The 21,740-nt window shown below is 45.6% G+C and overlaps 1 protein-coding gene across 8 annotated transcripts in view; it reads left to right on the top strand.

The window, feature by feature from the left end:
* Window positions 1-21,740, top strand: part of LOC119167538 (uncharacterized) — a 99,590-nt gene that overhangs the window by 3,436 nt on the left and 74,414 nt on the right. For 4 of the 8 annotated variants that reach the window (XM_075890515.1, XM_075890524.1, XM_075890525.1 and 1 more), the window contains exons 2-3: window positions 17,877-17,951; window positions 18,615-18,820. The exons of 1 other annotated variant lie outside the window; for it this stretch is intronic. In XM_075890515.1, coding sequence (XP_075746630.1) covers window positions 17,877-17,951; window positions 18,615-18,820 — 281 coding nt within the window. Of the gene's footprint in view, window positions 1-17,686; window positions 17,706-17,876; window positions 17,952-18,614; window positions 18,821-21,740 lie in introns of those variants that run through there. 3 more of the 8 variants (XM_075890517.1, XM_075890519.1, XM_075890518.1) reach the window with 3 other exon arrangements.

Genomic DNA, 21,740 nt, shown 5'->3' with positions numbered 1-21,740 from the left:
CCTTCATTTTCTTTCTTGGAATATAATACTGAGTGCCTTAACATCATGCCATGCAAACTTGATGCATGTGCAGACAGTGGATCATAATTCGCGCCTGAAGGTTATTAGTATCTTGCAGCGATTGCGGCAACTTGGAACAAGGCGAGGAATAATGTACGCAAGTACATCAGTAAACTTGGCTTTCAAGCTCATCCTGCAATTTGATCCACCGTACCAGGGGAATGGTCGTGGTCCACGGTTTTCCCGACTAGAGATATCGATTTCACAGCCGGGCTAGTTGGTCTCGAGTCATCTCTAATTGACTTGTACAAGCAGAATAAAACTCTGAAAGCAAAGAAGCACACTTGGGAACTGCTGTTTATTTCCCTCCCCTTCTCCTTTATATTAAGAATGAGTTTGTTTATTACATATATGAATCCATCTTGCTAGCTCCTATAAGTAGCTGCTGCCAATATGAACAGCGGACAGCCTTCTTGAATTGTGTTCCGAATGTGACACTTTCACACTGTAATGAAAAATGTTTAGGCATTGTTCAGCGTAGTAATGCTCTGTTTAGTGTACACAAATCAATTTAACAGTGCAAGATTTCACAGTTTTGTGACATTACGTGACAAGACCGTGATATTATTACACAACAAAAGCTTTTGATGAATTGCCGGAAACCAATGGCCACAAAAACGCCATATTGAGTATAGTGAATTCTCTTATTTTTTATGTGGTCGTGCCAAAGGAAGATCCAGCCACCTATTTTAGGGGGGAAGTTGCCTGAATTACCACCAGAAAAGGGGGCGAGGTCATTACTCCTTTGTTTTTACTAGCACAAAAACCTTGTAATGGCACAAATATTGTTAACGTGTGCTCACAGTGGTCCCACTCTTTTGTCCTAACTGGGGATGGCAGATGGACGACAAACACTGAGGAGAGAGTGAGGGGTGCTGACAAGCTCTGGCAGGGCGATCACCCCTACCACCCTCCCTCCGGATCTGCCACCGAGTCGCGCATGAGTGGTCATTGCATCATGGATCATTTATGGGTCGTTTCTTGCATTAAGTTGTGAGCAGGTGCTATGTGTATGACCCATAAAATTTTGACAAATCATAAAGAGCTGGAGGTCAAGTGAAAAGAAACAATGCGGGGTAGTATAATGTTATAATCAACCACATTTTTTCAAAGGAAGTCTGTGCTTACATCATTTGCATAGATATTTAGAGGGGCAGGAGGGCCCTCCTAGCAATTTATTTATTTGTGAAACCCTCTGGGTGCATTTGGACGTTGTAGAGGGAGGAGGTAGAAATATAGTTGAACAGCAAAATAAATACATGATTATGTAAAGACATTATCGTGAAGATAAACATAATGGTAAATATTACAGACAAGGAGTACAATTTATTAAAAGAAAAGTGAACTCAAGCTGCGAAGAATGCAGTAAGCTGCCAATAATAGTTACGCCATTCAGTACAATTCATGGTTGCAAATTTATTATTGCATTCTTAAAACAAATCTAGTCGGTGACGGTTACTAATGATGCAAGTAGATTATTCCATCTATTGAGGTCTTGGGAAGGAATGATTGAGAACATGCTAAGGTGTTGTGACGAGGTACGTTGACCTTATGCACATGATCATGGCGAGCTGAATGGTACGGTGCCGGGTGAATACAAAGTGAGCAAAGGAAAGCATTGTAGTAATAGATTTTATGAAATAATAAAACGCACGATTTATTTCTACAAATATAGAGTATTGGAATATGGAGCATACTCTTCATTTATGAAACACCATCAGTGTGATGATAATTACCCAGGATGAAACAGACAGCACATTTTCGCACCGATTACGTTTCATTAATGTGACTCGATGAGGATCCCAGATGGATGAGGCGTATTCCAGTGCGGGGCGGCTGTAGATCATATATAGCAGTTATTTTGATTGCATAGGTGCAAGCAAAAAATTTCTTTTCAAATATTCTTATGAGCAGTTAGCTTTCGATGTTATGCATTGTATGTGCTGTTTCCAAGAGAGTTCGTTGGGAATATGAATGCCTAGATAACGGTAGCTGCTAACAGATTGAAGGGGGCAGTTATTTAGTGCGTAGACAGGGCACATTGTGTTAGAATGAAAAATGTGCATCGATTTACATTTATTAATGTTGAGCTCTATGCAACCTGGAGGTGCCACTTAAATATGTTGTTCAAGTCGGGTTGAAGGGTTGCTATGTCAGAGGCATCATTAATTTTACGATATACAACGCAGTTGTCTGCCAATAAACAAATTGTTTAGGAAATGTTATTGGGTATATCATTATTATTTATTAAAAATAAAAGAGGAGCTAGAATAGACCCTCGAGAAACACCTAATTCAATGGGAGCTGAATCAGATGTGAAGCCATTAGCAAAAACAAATTGAGAACGGGAAGAAAAAAAATTTTGCATCCAGGCAAGTACTCTCGGGTCAATGTTTAGTGCGCTTAGTTTGTCTAGAAGCAATGCATGTTTAACCCTGTCAAACGCTTTTCGAAATTCCAGAAAATACAGTCAATAAAAAATTGTCTAAGTCATTAGTAAAAGTTACAAGCTGAGTCTCGCAGGAAGGTAATTTGTAAAAGCCCTGTTGAGACTTGTAGAAAACGTTGTTTTCTTCCAGAAACGAAACAAGGTTAGATAATATGATGTGCTCCAATATTTTACATGGTATCGTGGTTAACGATATGGGCCAGTAGTTATATGGGTCATGAGTATCACCAGACCTGGAATTCTGAATAATGTTTGCTGTTTTCTAGTCAGAAGGTAAAGATAAAGTTGTGTATGATTGTGAAAAAATGCTCTCCAAGACAATTGAGGAATATTCACTGATATTTTTCAGAAATATCACTGTGATTTCAGTAATTCTGCACAAAGACATAAGCTTGAAGCTGTGTATTATTTTTGTTATGCTGGTGGAGTTGAAAATTATCTGATTCATGTGTAAAAAGCTGCAGTGCGGTAGCCATGCTGGTTCGACATCATGTCGTGTTGGTGAGAAAGCTTTTATAAACGCATTGTTTAAAATAGTAGCACAGTAGTGGGTATGGGATGGCCGGTAGATGAACTGAGGGACATTGTTTTTGATTTGGCAGGTTTTATTACATTCCAAAAGTTTTCAGAATGATTGATAAGCATGTTCGGAAAGATGGAATTAAAAATAAAAACTTAGTATTCTCTACAGCTATTGTATAGGTCAAGGCAGCTTCTTTGTAAGCCGTCCATGTAGCCTTGCTTTGTAACCACTTAGCTGTATGAAAGAGACATTTTTTTGGTTTGACAGTCGTTTAAAGAAATTAATATACCATGGCGCATTGTTATTCGAGAGAACACACCTCGTTGGAATAAACTGGTTGACAAGATCGTGAATTTTTTCTTTAAACATATTCCAGTTAGCATCGAGTGAGCATTTAGCAACATGAAGGAGAAAATTATAAAGGAAAACGTTAAATTCATGGTTGATAGCAGTGAAATTGGCTTTTTTGTAGTCTCTAATGGTTTGAGACTGTTACGGGACGGGAATATTGAAAGGATAATGGTAAAGTGTAAGACGTCATGATCACTCAGGCTGGGTGAGTGTGCAACCTGGGATATGATATCTGATGATGACGTTAAAACGAGATATAGAAGGGATGATGCGGTGTTCCTTATGTGTGTCGACGAAGTAACATCTTGAAGTAGGCTAAAGTCAGTTGTGATGAGTGAAGAAAACGATGACAACGACGGAAGTGAGGGGCAAGGCGCGTGGGATTTTGAGCCAGCTGTGCGTGTGAGGTCAGCCAATCAGCTGATGACCTGTGGTGGCCTATAGAGGTGGCGTACCACAATTGGGCCACGTGTTACCATTACGTGGCGGTAAGCTTTGTGGCTGGGGATGAGCCGAAGCAGCGGCAGATGGGAGACAGCGGCCGAAGCGTCGGACGCAGGCGATCCAGGTTCCGGCCAGGGAACGCGGCCGTCCACGCTACTGCCGTCCAACTACCAGCTGGAGTAACGTTGCCGGCACGAGTACTGCATCTCGGGGCGCGGCCTGGCCTGCTGTTCTCTTCCTTGCCGAGGGCATCGCGGATCTCGGCGAGGCGTCTCCGTGGTCAGACGTTCAGCACAGCAACGTACGTGGCCTGGCTAATGGTCACGGTTGCGCCGAGCATCGCGTCTCGTCGCAAGCTGTTCGCTGGACGGGCTGGCCATTTACACGCATGGAGCATCGCGTCTCTGATGCGGGTTGACTGCTCCGTAGTCGTACCCACGCCGTCTAATGCCGTCGTCACCAGAGCGTCGCACATCGAGACGCAACCCGCTTCTGATCGACTGTCACCGCCTCCTGCCCTGCACCTCGGCGTTCGTCGGGGCCCGCATCTCATTGTGAGGTTTTGGAACTCTGCGCCTTGAACTCGCGTTCATTTGTTTTATCGCTCGATCAGACAGTTTTGTTACTTATTCGGCTTCACGGTTTTTCTGGTTCTGTGTTCTATGTTTTTCCTTCGTGTTTTGTCATAAACGTCGTGTGTGTTGTGTGTTCTTACCGCGTCGTCTCGAAGTCCATTTCTCCTAACACGGCACGGAAAACAAGCGTGACGAACTTAAGCCCTGATAAAGAATATTTTCATTACATCAGTGCATATGCCGATAAAACGTTTCAATTGTGCGAAAGTTGGATTTAATGAAGGACATGTGCCCAACCAGAAAATATTCGTAAAATTTAAGTCTCCCATAAATAGAATTGGTGCATTCGGGAAATAAGGTACATTCGGTGCATTTGGGAAATGCAGGTTACACAAATGCAATGAGTATAATTCCTGTACTACGCCTCTGATACCAGACATTCTTAAAAGAAAAACCTGCAGCAAAGCAAGTCAGCAATGATAGTCATATAATAGTAATAATAATAACAGTGCACTAGAAACACTGTTTGGCTAGGAGCAAACAGAATAAATTATACAATACACAAGCCTCAATATGTGCAAGAAAGTGTAGTACTAATTCTAGAAATGCAAACCTGCAATTACAGCTGTCTACATTTAAAAATGCAAATATTAGTGAACGCCTTTGAGATGTTTACAAAATTTTATTGAATCATACAAATCTACACTACTCAGCTGGCCATCATCAACATTATTGTATTCATGCACAAAGTTGTGGAGGTAATACATAAAAAGTGGCGCTTGCAATACTAATACATGCATGATACGTGTATTTGTGGCTGTCTCAGCATATGCTATGCAGAACTGTGAGTGTACTTTTTCTATAATATTATTAAACACTGGTATTGAAGTTTTATCCATGCATATGAAAAATCGCATCAAGTTGAATGCAAATCAAGTTCTGCTATCTCTCTCCATCTTTCTCTCACACATACACACATGCGTGCACACACACACACACACACACACATGTATGTACGCACGCACGAAGTTTTTCTAATGGGCCAAACGTACTTGAGAAGAGAAGAGTCACAACTTAGCGGTTCCTTTAGTTTTATTTCCAACGGTTTCGGCCGGTCCACCAGTCGAAACCGTTGGAAATAAAACTAAGACAACCGCTAAGTCTCTCTCTCTCTCTCTCTATATATATATATATATATATATATATATATCTCCAGCTGTTCTTATTCTTTGTTCTCCTTGTCTTCCGTTAGACGAGTGCGCGCCAATGCATGCAGTGCTGATCTTGCTTCCTTACAATATATGTATATGTATATATATATATATATATATATATATATATATATATATATATATATATATATATATTGATACGTGTGTGGAACTGTTGCCCTGACGCAGCTGAATGGGCACCCAAATGAAGAAGACGACAACGTGGTTGTTGTGGGTTGGACTCTCGAGCTTCTCCCGTTGGCCTGCATGACTGTGCGCTCTTCAAGCCGTTAGCAAGACCAGCTCTCAATGAATAAATCTTCCCCGTAACATCTTTTTGTGGAAGGCGAGGTGTCTTCACAAAACCCGACTCTGGAACTCCGCAGTGGACGCCAGCTTTGTCCAACCGCAATGCCTCAAACCGGCACTCTGGCCTCGTCATCCGCGCCGGCTCCATCATCTCTGATTACCCCCCATCTTCTCGACCCTGGCACATTTTCCGAGACAGACAGCACGGACGTCGAAGAATGGCTCGCATTATTCGAGCGCCTCAGCAAGCACTACAGATGGGACGAAACGTTATGCTGGCAAATGTTCTATTCTACCTACGGGGTATGGCACGCGCCTGGTATGAGACGCATGAAAAAGAATTAACCAGCTGGGACACATGCAAGCAAAAGCTTCACGATTTGTTCAGTCGGTCAGTTGCTCGTCAGATGGCAGCCAGGCAGGAACTCGCGTTGCGTGTTCAATCATTGATAGAGTCGTACGTCACGTACATCCAAGACGTACTGGCACTGTGCCGGAAGAATGACAAAAAAATGTCCAAGGCAGACAAGATCAGCAACGTGTTGAAAGGCATTGCTGATGATGCTTTAAACATACTAGTGTGCAAGAACTGCACCACTGTCGACTCCATCATATCTGAATACCGACGATTTGAACAAGCTAAGCAGGCGAATAACCCGCCACATCACGAGACTACCAAACACTGCTGCGACTTCGTCTTGCGGGGATTCTGCAGCGCCCCGTTCACTTGCGCCTCCTGCCAATATCGTAAGGATTGTTCGCCAGGAGCTGGAAGCCATGGCACCCGCTTTCTATCAGCCACCTGCGCAAGACAACTGGGCAACAGTCTCGCTTATTCGAGCCTTCGTACGTCAGGAGTTTGCTAACCTGGGCGTCCAGGTTCCCCAGCCCGCCAGACTTATGCCGCAGCCCATGATCGCTCCCGTCCACAACGCTGACCACCACTCTGCTCCACTTGTCGCTGCGGCAGCTTCGACTCCTCGGTTTCCACCACGTTACCAAAATCCATCTGAGTGGCACATGCACAATGATCGACCCGTCTGCTTTTCTTGCTCTCGAGTTGGGCACATCTCCCGCCATTGCTGCAACAGGTGGTATTTCCGGCCAAGCTTTCCTAATGTCGACCGCCGTCAGGACCGTGGACACTATTCGCAACTTGTTTTTTCGGATGACCATACTCAGGACCCTTCAGCTCGCCGTTCATCTCCACGCTCCGAACCATCCTACGCTGATGTCGTCGCCGAAAGAAACTGGTCTAGCCGCTCGCCGTCACCTCAGGGTCGGTTGTCACGCTCCGCTCAACGCCGCCGCTCTCCGTCACCGGCTTATTCTGGCCATTCCCCGGGAAACTGACGAGTGCAGCTCCTGGAGGTGGCGCTGCGTTGACGACTTGGAACGAAAACTCTCAACCGGCTACAAATTCTAGACGCACTTTACTTCGGGTGTTCATTGACGGCCACGCCGTTACTGCTCTAATTGACACTGGTGCCCAAGTATCTGTTATGAGTTCTACACTTCGATCTCGTTTGAAAAAAGTTCTCGTACCGGCTATGTTCTCTACTGTTCAAGTTGCCAACGGAAGTCGAAGATCGGTGCTTAGTATGTGCACTGCCCGCATTACTGTTGCTGGCCACCACACTTCCGTTTTCTTCGCAGTCCTCGATGCTTGCCCACACGACGTCATCCTTGGAATTGACTTCTTAACCGCTCACTCCGCCCTCATCAATTGTTCTACCAATATCTTACGGCTCGAATTGCCTTTGTGCTCCGATTTCACTCCTCCAAGTCGCACTCGGCTACGATCCGTGGGGTCTCTACGGCTACCGCCTTAGGCTACTATGTACATTCATCTGTCGCCCTTCCCGTCCGTTCCTGATGGAGACTATCTGGTGGCTCCCCTCATGGATTTGACCCTTACGCACCACATCGCACTACCACATACTATAACGGTTGTTGCTGATAACACGGTGCTACTTCCAGTTCTGAACTTTTCTACGTCGACCCAAGTTCTTCCCCAAGGCATCACTTTAGCCGATCTTTCCACCCTTGACGAATGTTCGATTTGTTCTTTTACCCCTGACCTTAAGACCATGGCAGAACCTGTCATCACGTCGCAATATAAAGCGTTCCTCGACAAAATGATATCCAGCGACCTCTTACCTTCCCATGTTACAGCTCTCTGGGGTGTTCTATTGTCTTACCTGGATATCTTTGACGTTGACGACCGTCCTCTGGGCCGCACAAGTGCCGTAACCCACCACATTGACACCGGCGACGCCAGTCCACTCCACAAACGCCCTTATCGCGTGTCACATGCTGAGCACCAAGTTATACAGACGGAGGTCAAGAAAATGCTGAGTAAAGACGTCATTGAGCCTTCATCGAGTCCTTGGGCATCCCCTGTGGTCTTAGTTAAAAAGAAGGACAACACCTGGCGCTTTTGCGTTGACTATCGCCACCTGAATCGGATCACCAAGAAGGAAATTTATCCTTTACCCCGAATCGATGATGCGCTCGACTGCCTCCACGGTGCCAACTATTTCTCGTCCTTTGACCTTCGATCCAAATACTGGCAAATTTCGGTCGACGACTGCGACCGTGAGAAGACAGCATTCATCACACCCGACGGCCTTTACCAATTCAGGGTCATGCCTTTTGGGTTGTGCAATGCCCCGGCTACTTTTGAAAGTATGATGGACTCTCTTCTTCGTGGTTTCAAATGGTCGACCTGCCTTTGCTATCTGGATGATGTAATCGTTTTCTCATCCTCCTTCGAAAGCCACCTGTCTCGTCTCTTGGCAATTCTTGGCGTTTTTGGTTGCGCTGGTCTCCAACTGGATTCGTCGAAATGCTTATTTGGACGCCGGCAGATTAACCTACTCGGCCACCTTGTTGACGCCACTGGTGTTCAACAGGACCCTGATAAAGTCCGTGCAGTCCGAGAATTCCTGGTTCCGCGTTCCACACAAGAAGTACGCAGTTTTATTGGGCTCTGCTCATACTTCCGCCGCTTTGTCTTCAACTTCGCGGATATTGCTAGGCCCCTCACAGATCTCCTCAAAAAGAATGTGGCCTTTTCTTGGGGAAGGGACCAAGAACATTCCTTCGCATCGCTAATTACCGCCCTCACATCACCACCTGTGTTGACTCACTTTGATCCAGCAGCTCGAACAGAGCTTCGCACCGATGCAAGCGGCCATGGCATTGGTGCTATACTCGCTCAGATACAGAATGGCACCAACCGTGTGATAGCCGACGCTAGCCGCCTTTTGTCGCAAGCGGAACAAAATTATTTCATCACTGAGCGGGAATGCTTGGCCCTCGTTTGGGCTATTGCGAAATTCTGTTCGTACTTATATGGACTTCGTTCGCAGTCATCACGGACCATCATGCGTTTTGCTGGCTGTCAACGCTTAAGGACCCTACAGGAAGACTCGGCCGATGGGCACTTCGATTACAGGAGTACACGTTCTCGGTTGTTTACAAATCTGGAAAGCTGCACAGCGATGCTGACTGCTTATCCCGGCGCCCCGTTGATCCACCTAGCTCCACTGATTTGGAATCCGATGCCTGCGTTTTAGCCATCACTGACTTTCTGAACGTGGCCGACGAACAGCGCCGGGATCCATCACTGCTCACCATCATTAACCGCCTTCAATCACGTTATGCTGACCCTTCTCTTAGCAGATACTTGCTTCAAGACAATATTTTGTACTGCTGCAACTTACACCCCGACGGCGCGGAACTTTTACTCGTCGTACCGCATCACCTGCAAAAGGATGTTCTGCAACAATTCCATGACGCTCCAACTTCTGTACATCTAGGAGTCTCCAGAACTTGCGACCGCATTCGACAACGAGTATTCTGGAAGGGTCTCTACCACTCTGTTCGCCATTACGTCGCATCTTGCGACCTCTGCCAGCGCCGAAAGAAGCCTACGACTCTCCCTGCTGGTCAACCTATTTTTCAACCTATTGAAGTTCCAGGCAAGCCATTTTATCGAGTGGGGTTGGACTTGCTAGGTCCCTTTCCTACTTCTACAACTGGAAATAAATGGATTGCGGTGGCTACAGACTATGCCACTCGGTATGCAATCACTCGAGTGCTACCAACCAGCTGCGCAACCGACGTTGCCGACTTCCTGCTGTACGACGTTATTCTCCAGCATGGCGCTCCGTCTCACCTGCTCACAGACCTTGGTCGCTACTTTATATCTCGTGTGGTTAATGATCTACTCCGATCTTGTGCTACCCGTCACAACTTCACAACATCTTACCACCCTCAGACTAACGGCCTTACGGAGCGGCTAAATTGCACACCATGTACGTATCTACCGACCACACTAATTGGGACATAGCTCTTCCGTTCGTAACCTTCGCCTATAACTCGTCGCGTCATGTAACAGCGGGCTACTCCTCTTTTTATCTACTCTTCAGACGTCATCCTTTACTGCCCTTCGACACACTGCTTTCATTAGACCATCCATCCTCCGCTTCGTACGCTCAGGATGCGATCACCCGTGCCCTCACACCGCGCATGCTCAGTTGTTGTCGTCACAGACAGCACAGAAGTCCCTTTATGACCGTCGACATAGAGATGTCGTTTTTTCTGTGGGAGCTCTTGTTCTCGTGTGGCTCCGATCTCGACGTGTTGGCCTCTGCGAGAAACTACTGTCGCGATACACTGGGCCCTACAGAGTCATTCGTCAGGTCACACCTGTGACCTACGAGATTGCCGCTACCACAAACTCATCAGCTGCTGCACCCAGAATGCAAGCAGTCCACGTTTCTCGTCCCAAGCCCTACAACGCCGACTCGCTACAACGCCGACACACAGCACGAGCGCTCGTGCTATGTGCCGCCTCTTTGCTTCGTGTCTGTGTTCTTCCCGCGCTACCAGTTCGCTGATCAATCAAGAACTGCACCTCTGCAATCTCTGTTTTAAACAGTGACGTCATTGTGGTCGTCTGCTTGTTGTGCTCATCTGTACTTTAGTTTCAGTTTCGCCACAAAATTAAGGAGAACTTTATTACTTTTCAATAACTACTAGAGGCCGGTTTTTCAAAATTAGCTGCCAAAATTAGCTCAGAATGCGAATTGCGTAACGGGTGGGTCACCCAATGCTCCAGCCCATTAGAAAACTTGTTTTTGATCACCTATTAATTATGGCCCATACCCACTTCATGCATATTCCTTCATCATTGTCAGCCACTGCATAAAGTAGCAGCCTCCGCTAATTTATAAAAGTTAATTAAATGAACTTTCCTAATCACCATTCTAAATTATATCTTTAACCCTCCCAAGATGCCTGTTGCTACAAAAAAAGCATCTGTGATGACAGCGAGCAAATAAGGCCTTTTCCTAATTAAAAAAAAAATACTGGCCATATTTCTTGAAATGCCCTGTATATATACTATGTGCCTTATAAAGGCAGCCCCTCTTGCTGGAAAGGAAAAGATAAACATGTTTTTGTACGCTGGCCTGTCATTTCTCGATGCATAGAAAGCACTGGATCTGCAAAAATACTTTTCTGTCTCCCTCTTTTTGTACATAATATATTTCTAAGGGCATATCAAGTGTACCTAATCACTTTTCGACCATCTCTAGTAGGTATGTAAAAAAAAAAAACATGCAGGTATATGTGAATATGAGAAGTAATAGGCATTATATTTTGAAAAAAACATTTTGTTTTGCCTAAAGGTCACCTTAAACTTTGGCCACCCAAGTAAAACTGTGTCGTGCTAAATATTTTATATAATATTACTGGTTTCAGAAATACTGCAAATCAATTTCTTCCTTAATCTCAAGGCGCTACATTTTCATGACTTCGACACTATATTCCTTTTTGTTTTACTTTACTTCTGTTCCCTTACATGTTTATCGTTTTTTTGTAAAAAGCACATTTTTTTTCAGTAATATATCTATATTTCTGTTTTATAAGTTACTACATTAAACAATTACAATACTGTGGGAGCAAATAAAGCAAGAATATGGCTAAAATATTGTGACAAAGTGGGGATAAATAGCACTTTGACTCATATTGCGGCTTAATTTTCGTAATCTAGTAGTCCAAGGAAAAATATGACTTATATATTGTTGCATGGCATGCTTTCTTGGTAACGCATGCAGAGTGTTTCATGAGAGTAATTTTTATTTTAAGAAAAAAAATAATTGTCCATTTGAGCAACCACAAGGTCTTAGGAAGTCTGCCCTTTCCTCACTTTCACTGCATTGCACATCAGTGTGACGTAAAAGTGGGGGCTTTTTGGCAATAAAGAATGTATGTCATACAACTGCTTGTGACTTGCTTTGGTATTACCGCTGCATAGAATGTCAAAAAGGGGCAATAGTGCTAACTTATAGAATGGTATACGCTCAATTGCTGAACAATTAAAAGGCAGATCATATTCGACGGCTAAATGAAACTGTGATGTGTGGTGCGCGTTCAAAGTGCGCGCCTTCGAAAAGTGCGCGTCACGGAAAAAAAAAAAAAAAAAAACAAAAGGAGAAATACCAGAGTGCACGTGCGGTGCTGCTTAAACAAGAATGACGACGTTAAAGAGCGTCAAGCACGAGGATGCGTGGCAGGACGTGAAGTAAACAAAAGGTAAAACATCCAATGGGCAGCGAACACGGAGATTTCAAGGCCCAATGGCTTGACACCACGAAACAGTAGTATCTCCAATGAGAACGAGACAAGTGGGCCAGAGCTGAAGCAGGAGCCTGGGGAGACCAGAGCAAGGGGAATTCGAGGCAGGCAGTGCAAGCGGAAGGTCGTCACCGGACCGGGCGCTGAAGATGGGCCGTTGGGTTCCGGACCCGAGCCTACAGGACTTCCACCGGCCGGGGCCTCCTGCTGTCGGGTTCCCGCTCCAAAGGACCGTGGCCATCCGGTCCTGAACTCCTTTCCAGAGCCTGCGGACTTCGGTTCCGGCAGGCGAGCTACAGCCGTCGGGCTCCGGGCCCGAGCTGTGCGCCCAGCTGCTTGACTAGGTCGACCCTAGTTCCCGGACGCGTCGCCACCAGCCTGCGTTCTCCCGTCTCCGACGTGTCCACGCTCCTCAAGCCGAAACCATCACGATTTGGTAGGGCTTTTCGACGTGTCGCCAGCAGCCAGCGTTCCCTCGTCCTCGTCCAGCCCACGCATTGACGCAGGAGTCACGGCGTTCCGGTTTCTCATCACCGCCGAAAACCAACTTGTGGGTGAGACTGCACCGATACTCTTGCGCTACTCCCATCACTCAGCCCCTTTCGAACGTTAGGTTTAGTTACTGACTTTGAACGTTCTTGTTGGGTGTTTACAGATGTGTTTCGTCATGTCCAGTCAACTGTTTATTAAGTGTTTTGTTTTGTGAGGAATCTTTGCCTTTTTACTTTTCAATTAAACTTTTTGTGTGTTTCTTGGAAACCGAACGGCTTTGTCCTTATTAACAAAACTCTCTGAGGCTCAGCCCGGGAGAAAAACAAATCAGCAACAAGAACCCGCATCACAAATTGGCGTCCGCGACAGGACAAAGTCGTTTGTTTTTCCAGTAGATTTTTTTTGACGCGGTTAACACGATGACGAACACGTGGGAGTTAATTGAGTTGGCGGATAAAATGGGACTGACGGGAGCGGAGTTTAGAGTATGGTACGAGGAGCGGATGGAGAGGGAGCGTGAGCAACGGGCTGCAGAACGAAAGGCGGCGAAGGAAAAGCTTGAATTGGTGCTTAGAGCTAAGAAGGAGGAGCTAGAGCGCGTAACGCGTGAAAATAAAGTGTTGCTAGAGCGTCAGACACGCATACTGAAGCAGCAGCTCCAATTAGAGAGGGTGGACTTCGAGCGGCGACTCGAGCTTGCGATGGCGAAAAGGGGGCAGCTGGCGATGCAGAAGGTCGAGCAAGCGGTGAGTGTTTGCTCCGATAGCAGCGTTTGCTGGAGGGAAGTCGATTCCTGCAAGGTTGGCCTCGAACCTCGCGACAGCCTTACTTCGGAGCGAGAAGCTCAGATAGAGGAAGGCAGAGAGGTGGACAGCCAAGAAGGCAGGAGTCATGAGGAGTTTGTTGAAGCGACGGAAAGCTTCTCTGGCTGGGAACATATTACTTCCGTTAGCTGCTTGGGGACCTCTGAGAGGCCAAGCACCTATGAAGAAGAGCGCCTGGATATGGGCGACCTAGAAGCTGTGGAAAATGTGGTGGAGCAAAGCTTCGATAGCAGGGAACAAAGAAGTTCCATTCAGAATGAGGTGTGTATCAGAACGTCTCAAAGGCCGAGCACATTTCGGGAAGGGGTAGGGCTACCTCTCAATAGCTCCATGGAAGGAGCGCTAGAACGTCATTGGGAAGATGGCAGCGAATGCCATGAAGGCTCTGATATAGTGGCCACTGATTGTTTTGTACCGACAGAGGTAGCAGCAGGCACCACGTCAATGGTCCTAGACCATACGTATATCTCACTCAGAGAGAGAGGGGATTCTAGTTCACAGGATAGCGTAACTGCTATTTGTCCGAGAAAACACGATGGGAGTGCTGAAGCACTCTTCAAAATAAACAGTATCGAATCGGAGGTGGGCTCGATAGTAGGTATGGAGAATGCCAGACAGGGTCTTGAACCTGAGAACGTGATTGGTTTTGAACCTATAATTAAGTCCACTCAAGATGAGCTGTATAATGACCGAGCACAACGGCATCCCTTCTCAAGAATCCAGGAACCTCACACGCTTGTCGGAGCGTTTGGGCTTGCTGAGGGCACCCCGAGCTTGTGTTCATTAGATGGTGAATTAAAAGAAAGCATTTGTGTGAGAGATTGTGGCATTTGGACATTCGTGTCTCAGTGCGTTTCGTGTCGACGCCGACGGCTCGAGACCGCGCCCTGTTCCTCTGTGACCGGTAAGCGTTCATGTGGCCGGCGGGGGCGCAGACACGCGTTTCAGCGAAAGTGCATAAAAGCATGTTTGCCACAGTTACTTTCGAAACGTGCGAGAAGGGCAGTGCGTCTGGTTTGGGACGCGATAACCTGAGTGTAGGGTTAGAAAACCGGTAGCTCTTTCTGGACTTCGACTTTTAGATGCGGACACAAGTAGCTTTGTCCATAGTCGATTTTGTAGTAAAAAGGTTTATTCCGGGTTTCAGAACTTTTAAATGCAATTGGGTGAATCTAAAGTTTAAGTGTGGACATTTGGACGATGTAGCGAACTGTAGCCCGGTGATGTGTTGAACTGCGTGGTGCAAATATGTGGTTTAATTGTGACGTAGTGCAGAACGCGCACTCATCGGCAGTTTTTTTTTCTAAAAAAAAAAAACTTGAATAAAAGGGGGGCGTATGTGATGTGTGGTGCGCGTTCAAAGTGCGCGCCTTCGAAAAGTGCGCGTCACGGAAAAAAAAAAAAAAAAAAACAAAAGGAGAAATACCAGAGTGCACGTGCGGTGCTGCTTAAACAAGAATGACGACGTTAAAGAGCGTCAAGCACGAGGATGCGTGGCAGGACGTGAAGTAAACAAAAGGTAAAACATCCAATGGGCAGCGAACACGGAGATTTCAAGGCCCAATGGCTTGACACCACGAAACAGTAGTATCTCCAATGAGAACGAGACAAGTGGGCCAGAGCTGAAGCAGGAGCCTGGGGAGACCAGAGCAAGGGGAATTCGAGGCAGGCAGTGCAAGCGGAAGGTCGTCACCGGACCGGGCGCTGAAGATGGGCCGTTGGGTTCCGGACCCGAGCCTACAGGACTTCCACCGGCCGGGGCCTCCTGCTGTCGGGTTCCCGCTCCAAAGGACCGTGGCCATCCGGTCCTGAACTCCTTTCCAGAGCCTGCGGACTTCGGTTCCGGCAGGCGAGCTACAGCCGTCGGGCTCCGGGCCCGAGCTGTGCGCCCAGCTGCTTGACTAGGTCGACCCTAGTTCCCGGACGCGTCGCCACCAGCCTGCGTTCTCCCGTCTCCGACGTGTCCACGCTCCTCAAGCCGAAACCATCACGATTTGGTAGGGCTTTTCGACGTGTCGCCAGCAGCCAGCGTTCCCTCGTCCTCGTCCAGCCCACGCATTGACGCAGGAGTCACGGCGTTCCGGTTTCTCATCACCGCCGAAAACCAACTTGTGGGTGAGACTGCACCGATACTCTTGCGCTACTCCCATCACTCAGCCCCTTTCGAACGTTAGGTTTAGTTACTGACTTTGAACGTTCTTGTTGGGTGTTTACAGATGTGTTTCGTCATGTCCAGTCAACTGTTTATTAAGTGTTTTGTTTTGTGAGGAATCTTTGCCTTTTTACTTTTCAATTAAACTTTTTGTGTGTTTCTTGGAAACCGAACGGCTTTGTCCTTATTAACAAAACTCTCTGAGGCTCAGCCCGGGAGAAAAACAAATCAGCAACAAGAACCCGCATCACAGAAACCCTCACGTAGCGAGGGTCTTGCTCTGCCTTGAGATGGTAGGCCAGGGATCATTGCCAGTTGCCATCTTATGATAGAATTACAAACCATGTGATGCCAAAACAGGCAAAAAGTGTTCCACACTCACCCCAATGTTAACAGGTGGCATTGAGCTCCCACGTGGACAGAGGGCTGACCGTCACTGTAGCTCAGCGGTAAAGTAGCAGAGGCCTTTGAATACTCACCGTGTGATGTTTGTATTGCTGATCACAAGATACATAGCAAAGTGAATTGATTGTATATGTACTTCCTCGCTTTGATACTATACCCTCATTTAACATTTAGACACTACAGAACGCATGTGAGGGGGTTTTCCTCCAACTATAGGTCATGCAATCCTCAGTTGTAGTTGCGAGTTGCAGCAAGGCGATATAACTGAAACTCATTTTGCCCTGTACCCATGGGCTGCAGCTTGCTTTAATGATCTGCCTACTTTTCTGAAGTGTGTATTGGCGGAAGAAGCTTTTTTCAGGTCTTTGATTGTGACAAAAGCTTGCCTCGACACCCACGAAAGAGGATGTTTTATCAAGGCCTATGCACATTCGCTTGAGAACGTTCCTCTTTGTACTACCCAGCTAGGGCTAAGGTTCTGATGGAGGCGCTGTTGGCGGTGTATAGACGTCAGGCACTGCCTGGGCAGTGCCTGACGTCTATAGGCAAAAGGCGAAGATGAATGGCTATTCGAAATCGTGAAGCGTGACAACCGATTTCATTTTCCCAATGTTCGATTTTGCATTTTATCGGTATATTGGAAGCACACCGTAATTAGAACAAAGATAAGATGTTACATTGTGCCCTACAATGGTGGCGCGCCCCGCCGCGGTGGTCTAGTGGCTAAGGTACTCGGCTGCTGACCCACAGGTCGCGGGTTCAAATCCCGGCTGCGGCGGCTGCATTTCCGATGGAGGCGGAAATGTCGAGGCCCGTGTGCTCAGATTTGGGTGCACGTTAAAGAACCCCAGGTGGTCAAAGTTTCCGGAGCCCTCCACTACGGCGTCTCTCATAATCATATGGTGGTTTTGGGACGTTAAACCCCACAAATCAATCAATTACAATGGTGGCGCAAAGCTGAGCATGCTCGGATGCTGTAGCAGAAAATTTGTTTTCAACAAGGCAACAAGTGGTGGTTGCATTTTTATCATATTATGTGCAGCCTGCGCTCTCTTGAAGATCGTAAAAAGCACCAAGCAGGGAGAAACAGCTGATTTGTAGTTTGCTGCACTTTCAAGTGCAATCAATAAAAAGATGCTAGTGCATCAATTTGGACTTGCCTACTTTTTACATTTCATTCTTTATTTAGGTATTTGCTGACTTAAGTAAAGTACGGCACTGAATAACGCTGCAACATTATTCAACTAGCTTAGATTCTGAAGGTAAGTATACTTCCAGAATATTACTGTTGTTTCTTTAGTGGCAGTATGCACTTACAATTTCGTACATTGTCCATGTGCATGCTTTTTATTTGTTGATTTGTTTTCTTTGTCAATGTGCAAACAAAAGTGAACTGCGAAAAAAATATTGTAACAATGGTGTTACTTCTTCAGGTATGTTCAGTTCACTTTGTTGATGGGCGTCCAACCGAGGAGAATCCCTATCCAACTCTACATCTTGGAACACTGGTGAGTGCAGTGCAAATTAATTCTACAGTTGTTGGTTGAAAAACAACCTCATGTCAATCTTTGTTTTTGTAGTAATACTGTGTGGATGTGAGGCACGCTTTTCGGATACCATCATTGTGTTTAGAGCACTTAGACCGCCCCACATGAGAGCTCGCAGACGTATATCACAGCTACATCACGCAGTCATCTTGTAGCAGCCACCTGTCAGTAACTATTTCTGAAAACGAAATGTCGCTTCTGAAAACAAGGAGTAGCAGCAGATATGACGCAGTAGCTCCGCATATTGCACCTACGACAGTTCGCATGGGCAGCGGGTTACAGCATCGGTACATGTGTTTTCTTTTGCGGAATAAAGCCTACAGCTCATAGTGGCGCTGGTGCCATTCCCCCTTTCTGTCGCTGTGTCAGTGCACAATGAAAAAAATCTCTTACGATGTGTTCTTTTTTCATCGGCCAATGTGTGTTTAATCCTGTCGCTTGTGCACAAGCCACTCGACCTCCCTCAGACCACTTAAAAAAGGCTACATTGAATATGGTGTCTTGCGAGGCATTTGTGCACTTCGCTCTCGTGTACCCAGAGCTGTCGGCTTTTCCCTATATAAGTCGCATTAATCATAATTTCTCAACAATGCGGAATATGTTTCGCTTGATCTTTTCTTGTAGAGTGTTCGACATGTGGGAACACCAGGTGGTGTGCGGTGTACTGCCCAATCACAGCTGGACAAAAACTTGCAGCTTGGTGCGTCACGTGGCAGCAGGCGACGCCACTCTGTGATTAACGAACATTTTGTGGAGGTTAAAGCAGAAGACAGCCTCCCTTCCAGAAGCCAGCTTGGACCGGGCATCATCACATACGAGCGGCCCTTCAGGTTTGCTGTGAAGCAGTTATTTTTCGAGGAAATGCATGGATACAGCATTTTGACCACTCAAGCATTTTAGCAGTTTAGCCACTTGCCGTTATGTGGTCACAAATGGAATCTTATCAGTGCAAGCATTATGATTGTGATCTTTTTAGACTGTACACTGCATATGAAACAACTGACATTATGACACTTGTGTGGGGAATCCTTTATTAGTTATTCATTATGATTATTTTATCATGTAAGTTGAAACAAGGATAAGCATTCACAAGCTACAATATGCTCTGTGTTGTAGCATAGCTATTTCAATATGGGTTTTAACATGTCACAAATTTAGTATCTCATGAATGTGTAAATAAAAATACCGTATTTACGTAATGAACTCACTTCTTTTCTCAAAAAATCAGACCAAAGTAGGGGATGCGTTTATTATATGGGGCAAACTTTATGAAGACTTTTTCGAGATAAGCAAGAATTGCGGCAATGAAAAAAAAAGAGTTACGTCGCTTAGCTTTTAGCAATTGACATACGTGTACACTGTTTGGATGCAGCATCTTTGTTGCACTTAACTCGTCTTTGGTGGTTGATGGCGCTATCTTTTGCAAGCTGTCCCCGCGTCACCCGCGCACGCCATAAAAGCGTTTTGCAGCTATCTTATCTCGCAATTGTTGAACTACAACAGTGGTATCTGTTGTGATCTCGAGGAGCGCCCAGAAGCGTGCGCTACCATGCTACGACACACTTTGCAAACTTCGTGGCAACCTCGCACGACGACCGCGATGACGCCGTTGACATTGTAGCAACTAACCAGCATTACAGCAAGCTACCCCCGAAGCATCAAAACAAACCGTCGATAACACGATTAATGACAGAATACGGCTGCCGCCTCGCTTCCACACGAGAAGTTCCGGTACGCCCGGAGAACAAGCGAAACGAGAATGGAAAGTGCTACCATGTTGCAGAAATCGTCGCGATAGTGACAAATGACTCTTCGCGAAAGCGAATCCTGTTGTTGTTGTTGCTCAAAAATCGCGTGCACATAGTTGGGCCTTAAAGTTTTATATTTATACAGGAAACAACTGTCGGCTGGCGCGTTTAGTTTCGTGACCTTCGCTCACTGTGTGAACATCAGCTGTGATGTCTGACACTAGCACAGTTCGTGAATCCCGCTGCGGCGCACAGATAATAAAGAAAATACAGCGAATGTGCTGCACCCACATAGAAAGAAGAACAATACGGCGTGCAGCAGTGGGAGAAGGGGGGGAAGGGAGCGAGTCAAGATGGCCGAGGGGGTTAATAAAACGGATAAGATCCAACCTGTAAGAAGGTGCCAGGTGTCATTTACCGGGACTGCAGCGAATGAATGTAGGTGTTGCGTTTATTAGGCTGGAAAAAAAAAGTCCAAATTTTGACAACTGAAGTTGGGGGTGCGTTTATTATGAGAGTGCATTCACTACGTGAGTAAAGATAATATATTGCAAAATAACAAAAAGGCCGACCAAGGCGAAATACACAAAACTTAAAAAGACATTTCGGCTCCCCACACGGGAGCCTTGTTCACAGTCTGTGAACAAGGCTCCCATGTGGGGAGCCAAAACGTCTTTTTAAGTTTTGTGTATTTCACCTTGGTCTGCGTTTTTGTTATTTTGCACTATGTTTGTCCCCGATCAGACGGGATTCCATCGGACTCCTGACTATATATATATGGTATATCTTGAAGTGCTGCAGTGAGGAGTAATGATAGTAATTTACGTTTCTATATTGCAGTATTTGTTCTGTATAAATTGTTTTTTTTTTTGGCAGATGTGTGGTGCTTAGCGGTGCCAGTGGGACGGTGATCGTGGCTTTTTTGTAATACATTTCCATTTTGTTTCTTTGCTATAATTTTTTTTTTCTGTAATAGCTAGGGGGCCTCAATGGTAAATGCTACGAGCTTAAAAATGCATTCCAGAAAGAGCTTTCGTTTGATAAGGAAAGGGTCTAACTATTCAATTTGCCCTTACGCTAGCTTGTTTAATATTTTCATTGCAGCTTTCATGTCAGTTATGACTGATGCTACATTATTTAAATATGAAAGTGTATTCTTATGTAGAACATCTGAGGTCAGTTGCCTTGGTGTTCATGTTTCAATTCAGGGGCAAGATTCATGTGCTGTTTAATTTCATTAAACGTGAGACAACCCCAGATGGCTGAAAGTATATGGAGAAGTACACTTTGGTGTTGTTGTCAGACGCAGTTGCTTTGGGACTTTAATATCCACAAGGTGACCATATAAATTATTACCAGTGCTCTTAAAACATGCTATAATTAGCTAACTGCTCAGGAGGGAAAGTAAGTAGCTTTACAAAATAGCCACTGGTCCTACGCAGTAACAAATTGGCCTGCACTAATGGATTATCACCCAAATTATCCTTATCAAGTACTTGAGCCCATCTGCAAGGCAGCAAGAAACAAATATTCATGTGACGAGAAAACTTATTCAGCCAGATGTAGTAAATTTTTAAAAAAACTGCCAGGCTTCTTGAACAGCTTGAAAGTTTCACCAGTGAGGACAAATTTCTTACTGTGTAGGACCAGTGGCTATCGTGGATAGCTATTTTACTTTGTTAGCTAACCAGGTGATTAGCTAATGCCGACATGTAACCAAACTTGTTATACAAAGGAATAAGTACCAAAGGGTTCAGAAAATGAGCGTAGACAACCAGTACAACGATGAGGTACTATGGCTGCCCCGAAAAGGTAGGAGTCCCAAGTGTGGGTCCCGTAGCTACTTTTTCTTTGAACTTATTCAAGAAATTGCAGTGATTTCAAGGATGGTAAAGCTTATGTTTAGCCACACAGTATGTATGTATTAAAGTGTTTTAATGTGATGGGAAAAAAGTTGTTCTGGCCCTGTAACTATTTTCATTCATTAATCACTTCTATTACA

The sequence above is a fragment of the Rhipicephalus microplus genome, chromosome 3, assembly GCF_043290135.1.
Source record: "Rhipicephalus microplus isolate Deutch F79 chromosome 3, USDA_Rmic, whole genome shotgun sequence".
NCBI lineage: Eukaryota > Metazoa > Arthropoda > Arachnida > Ixodida > Ixodidae > Rhipicephalus > Rhipicephalus microplus.
Note: the sequence above shows the minus strand (reverse complement) of the source record. Positions and strands in the feature narration are given on the sequence as shown.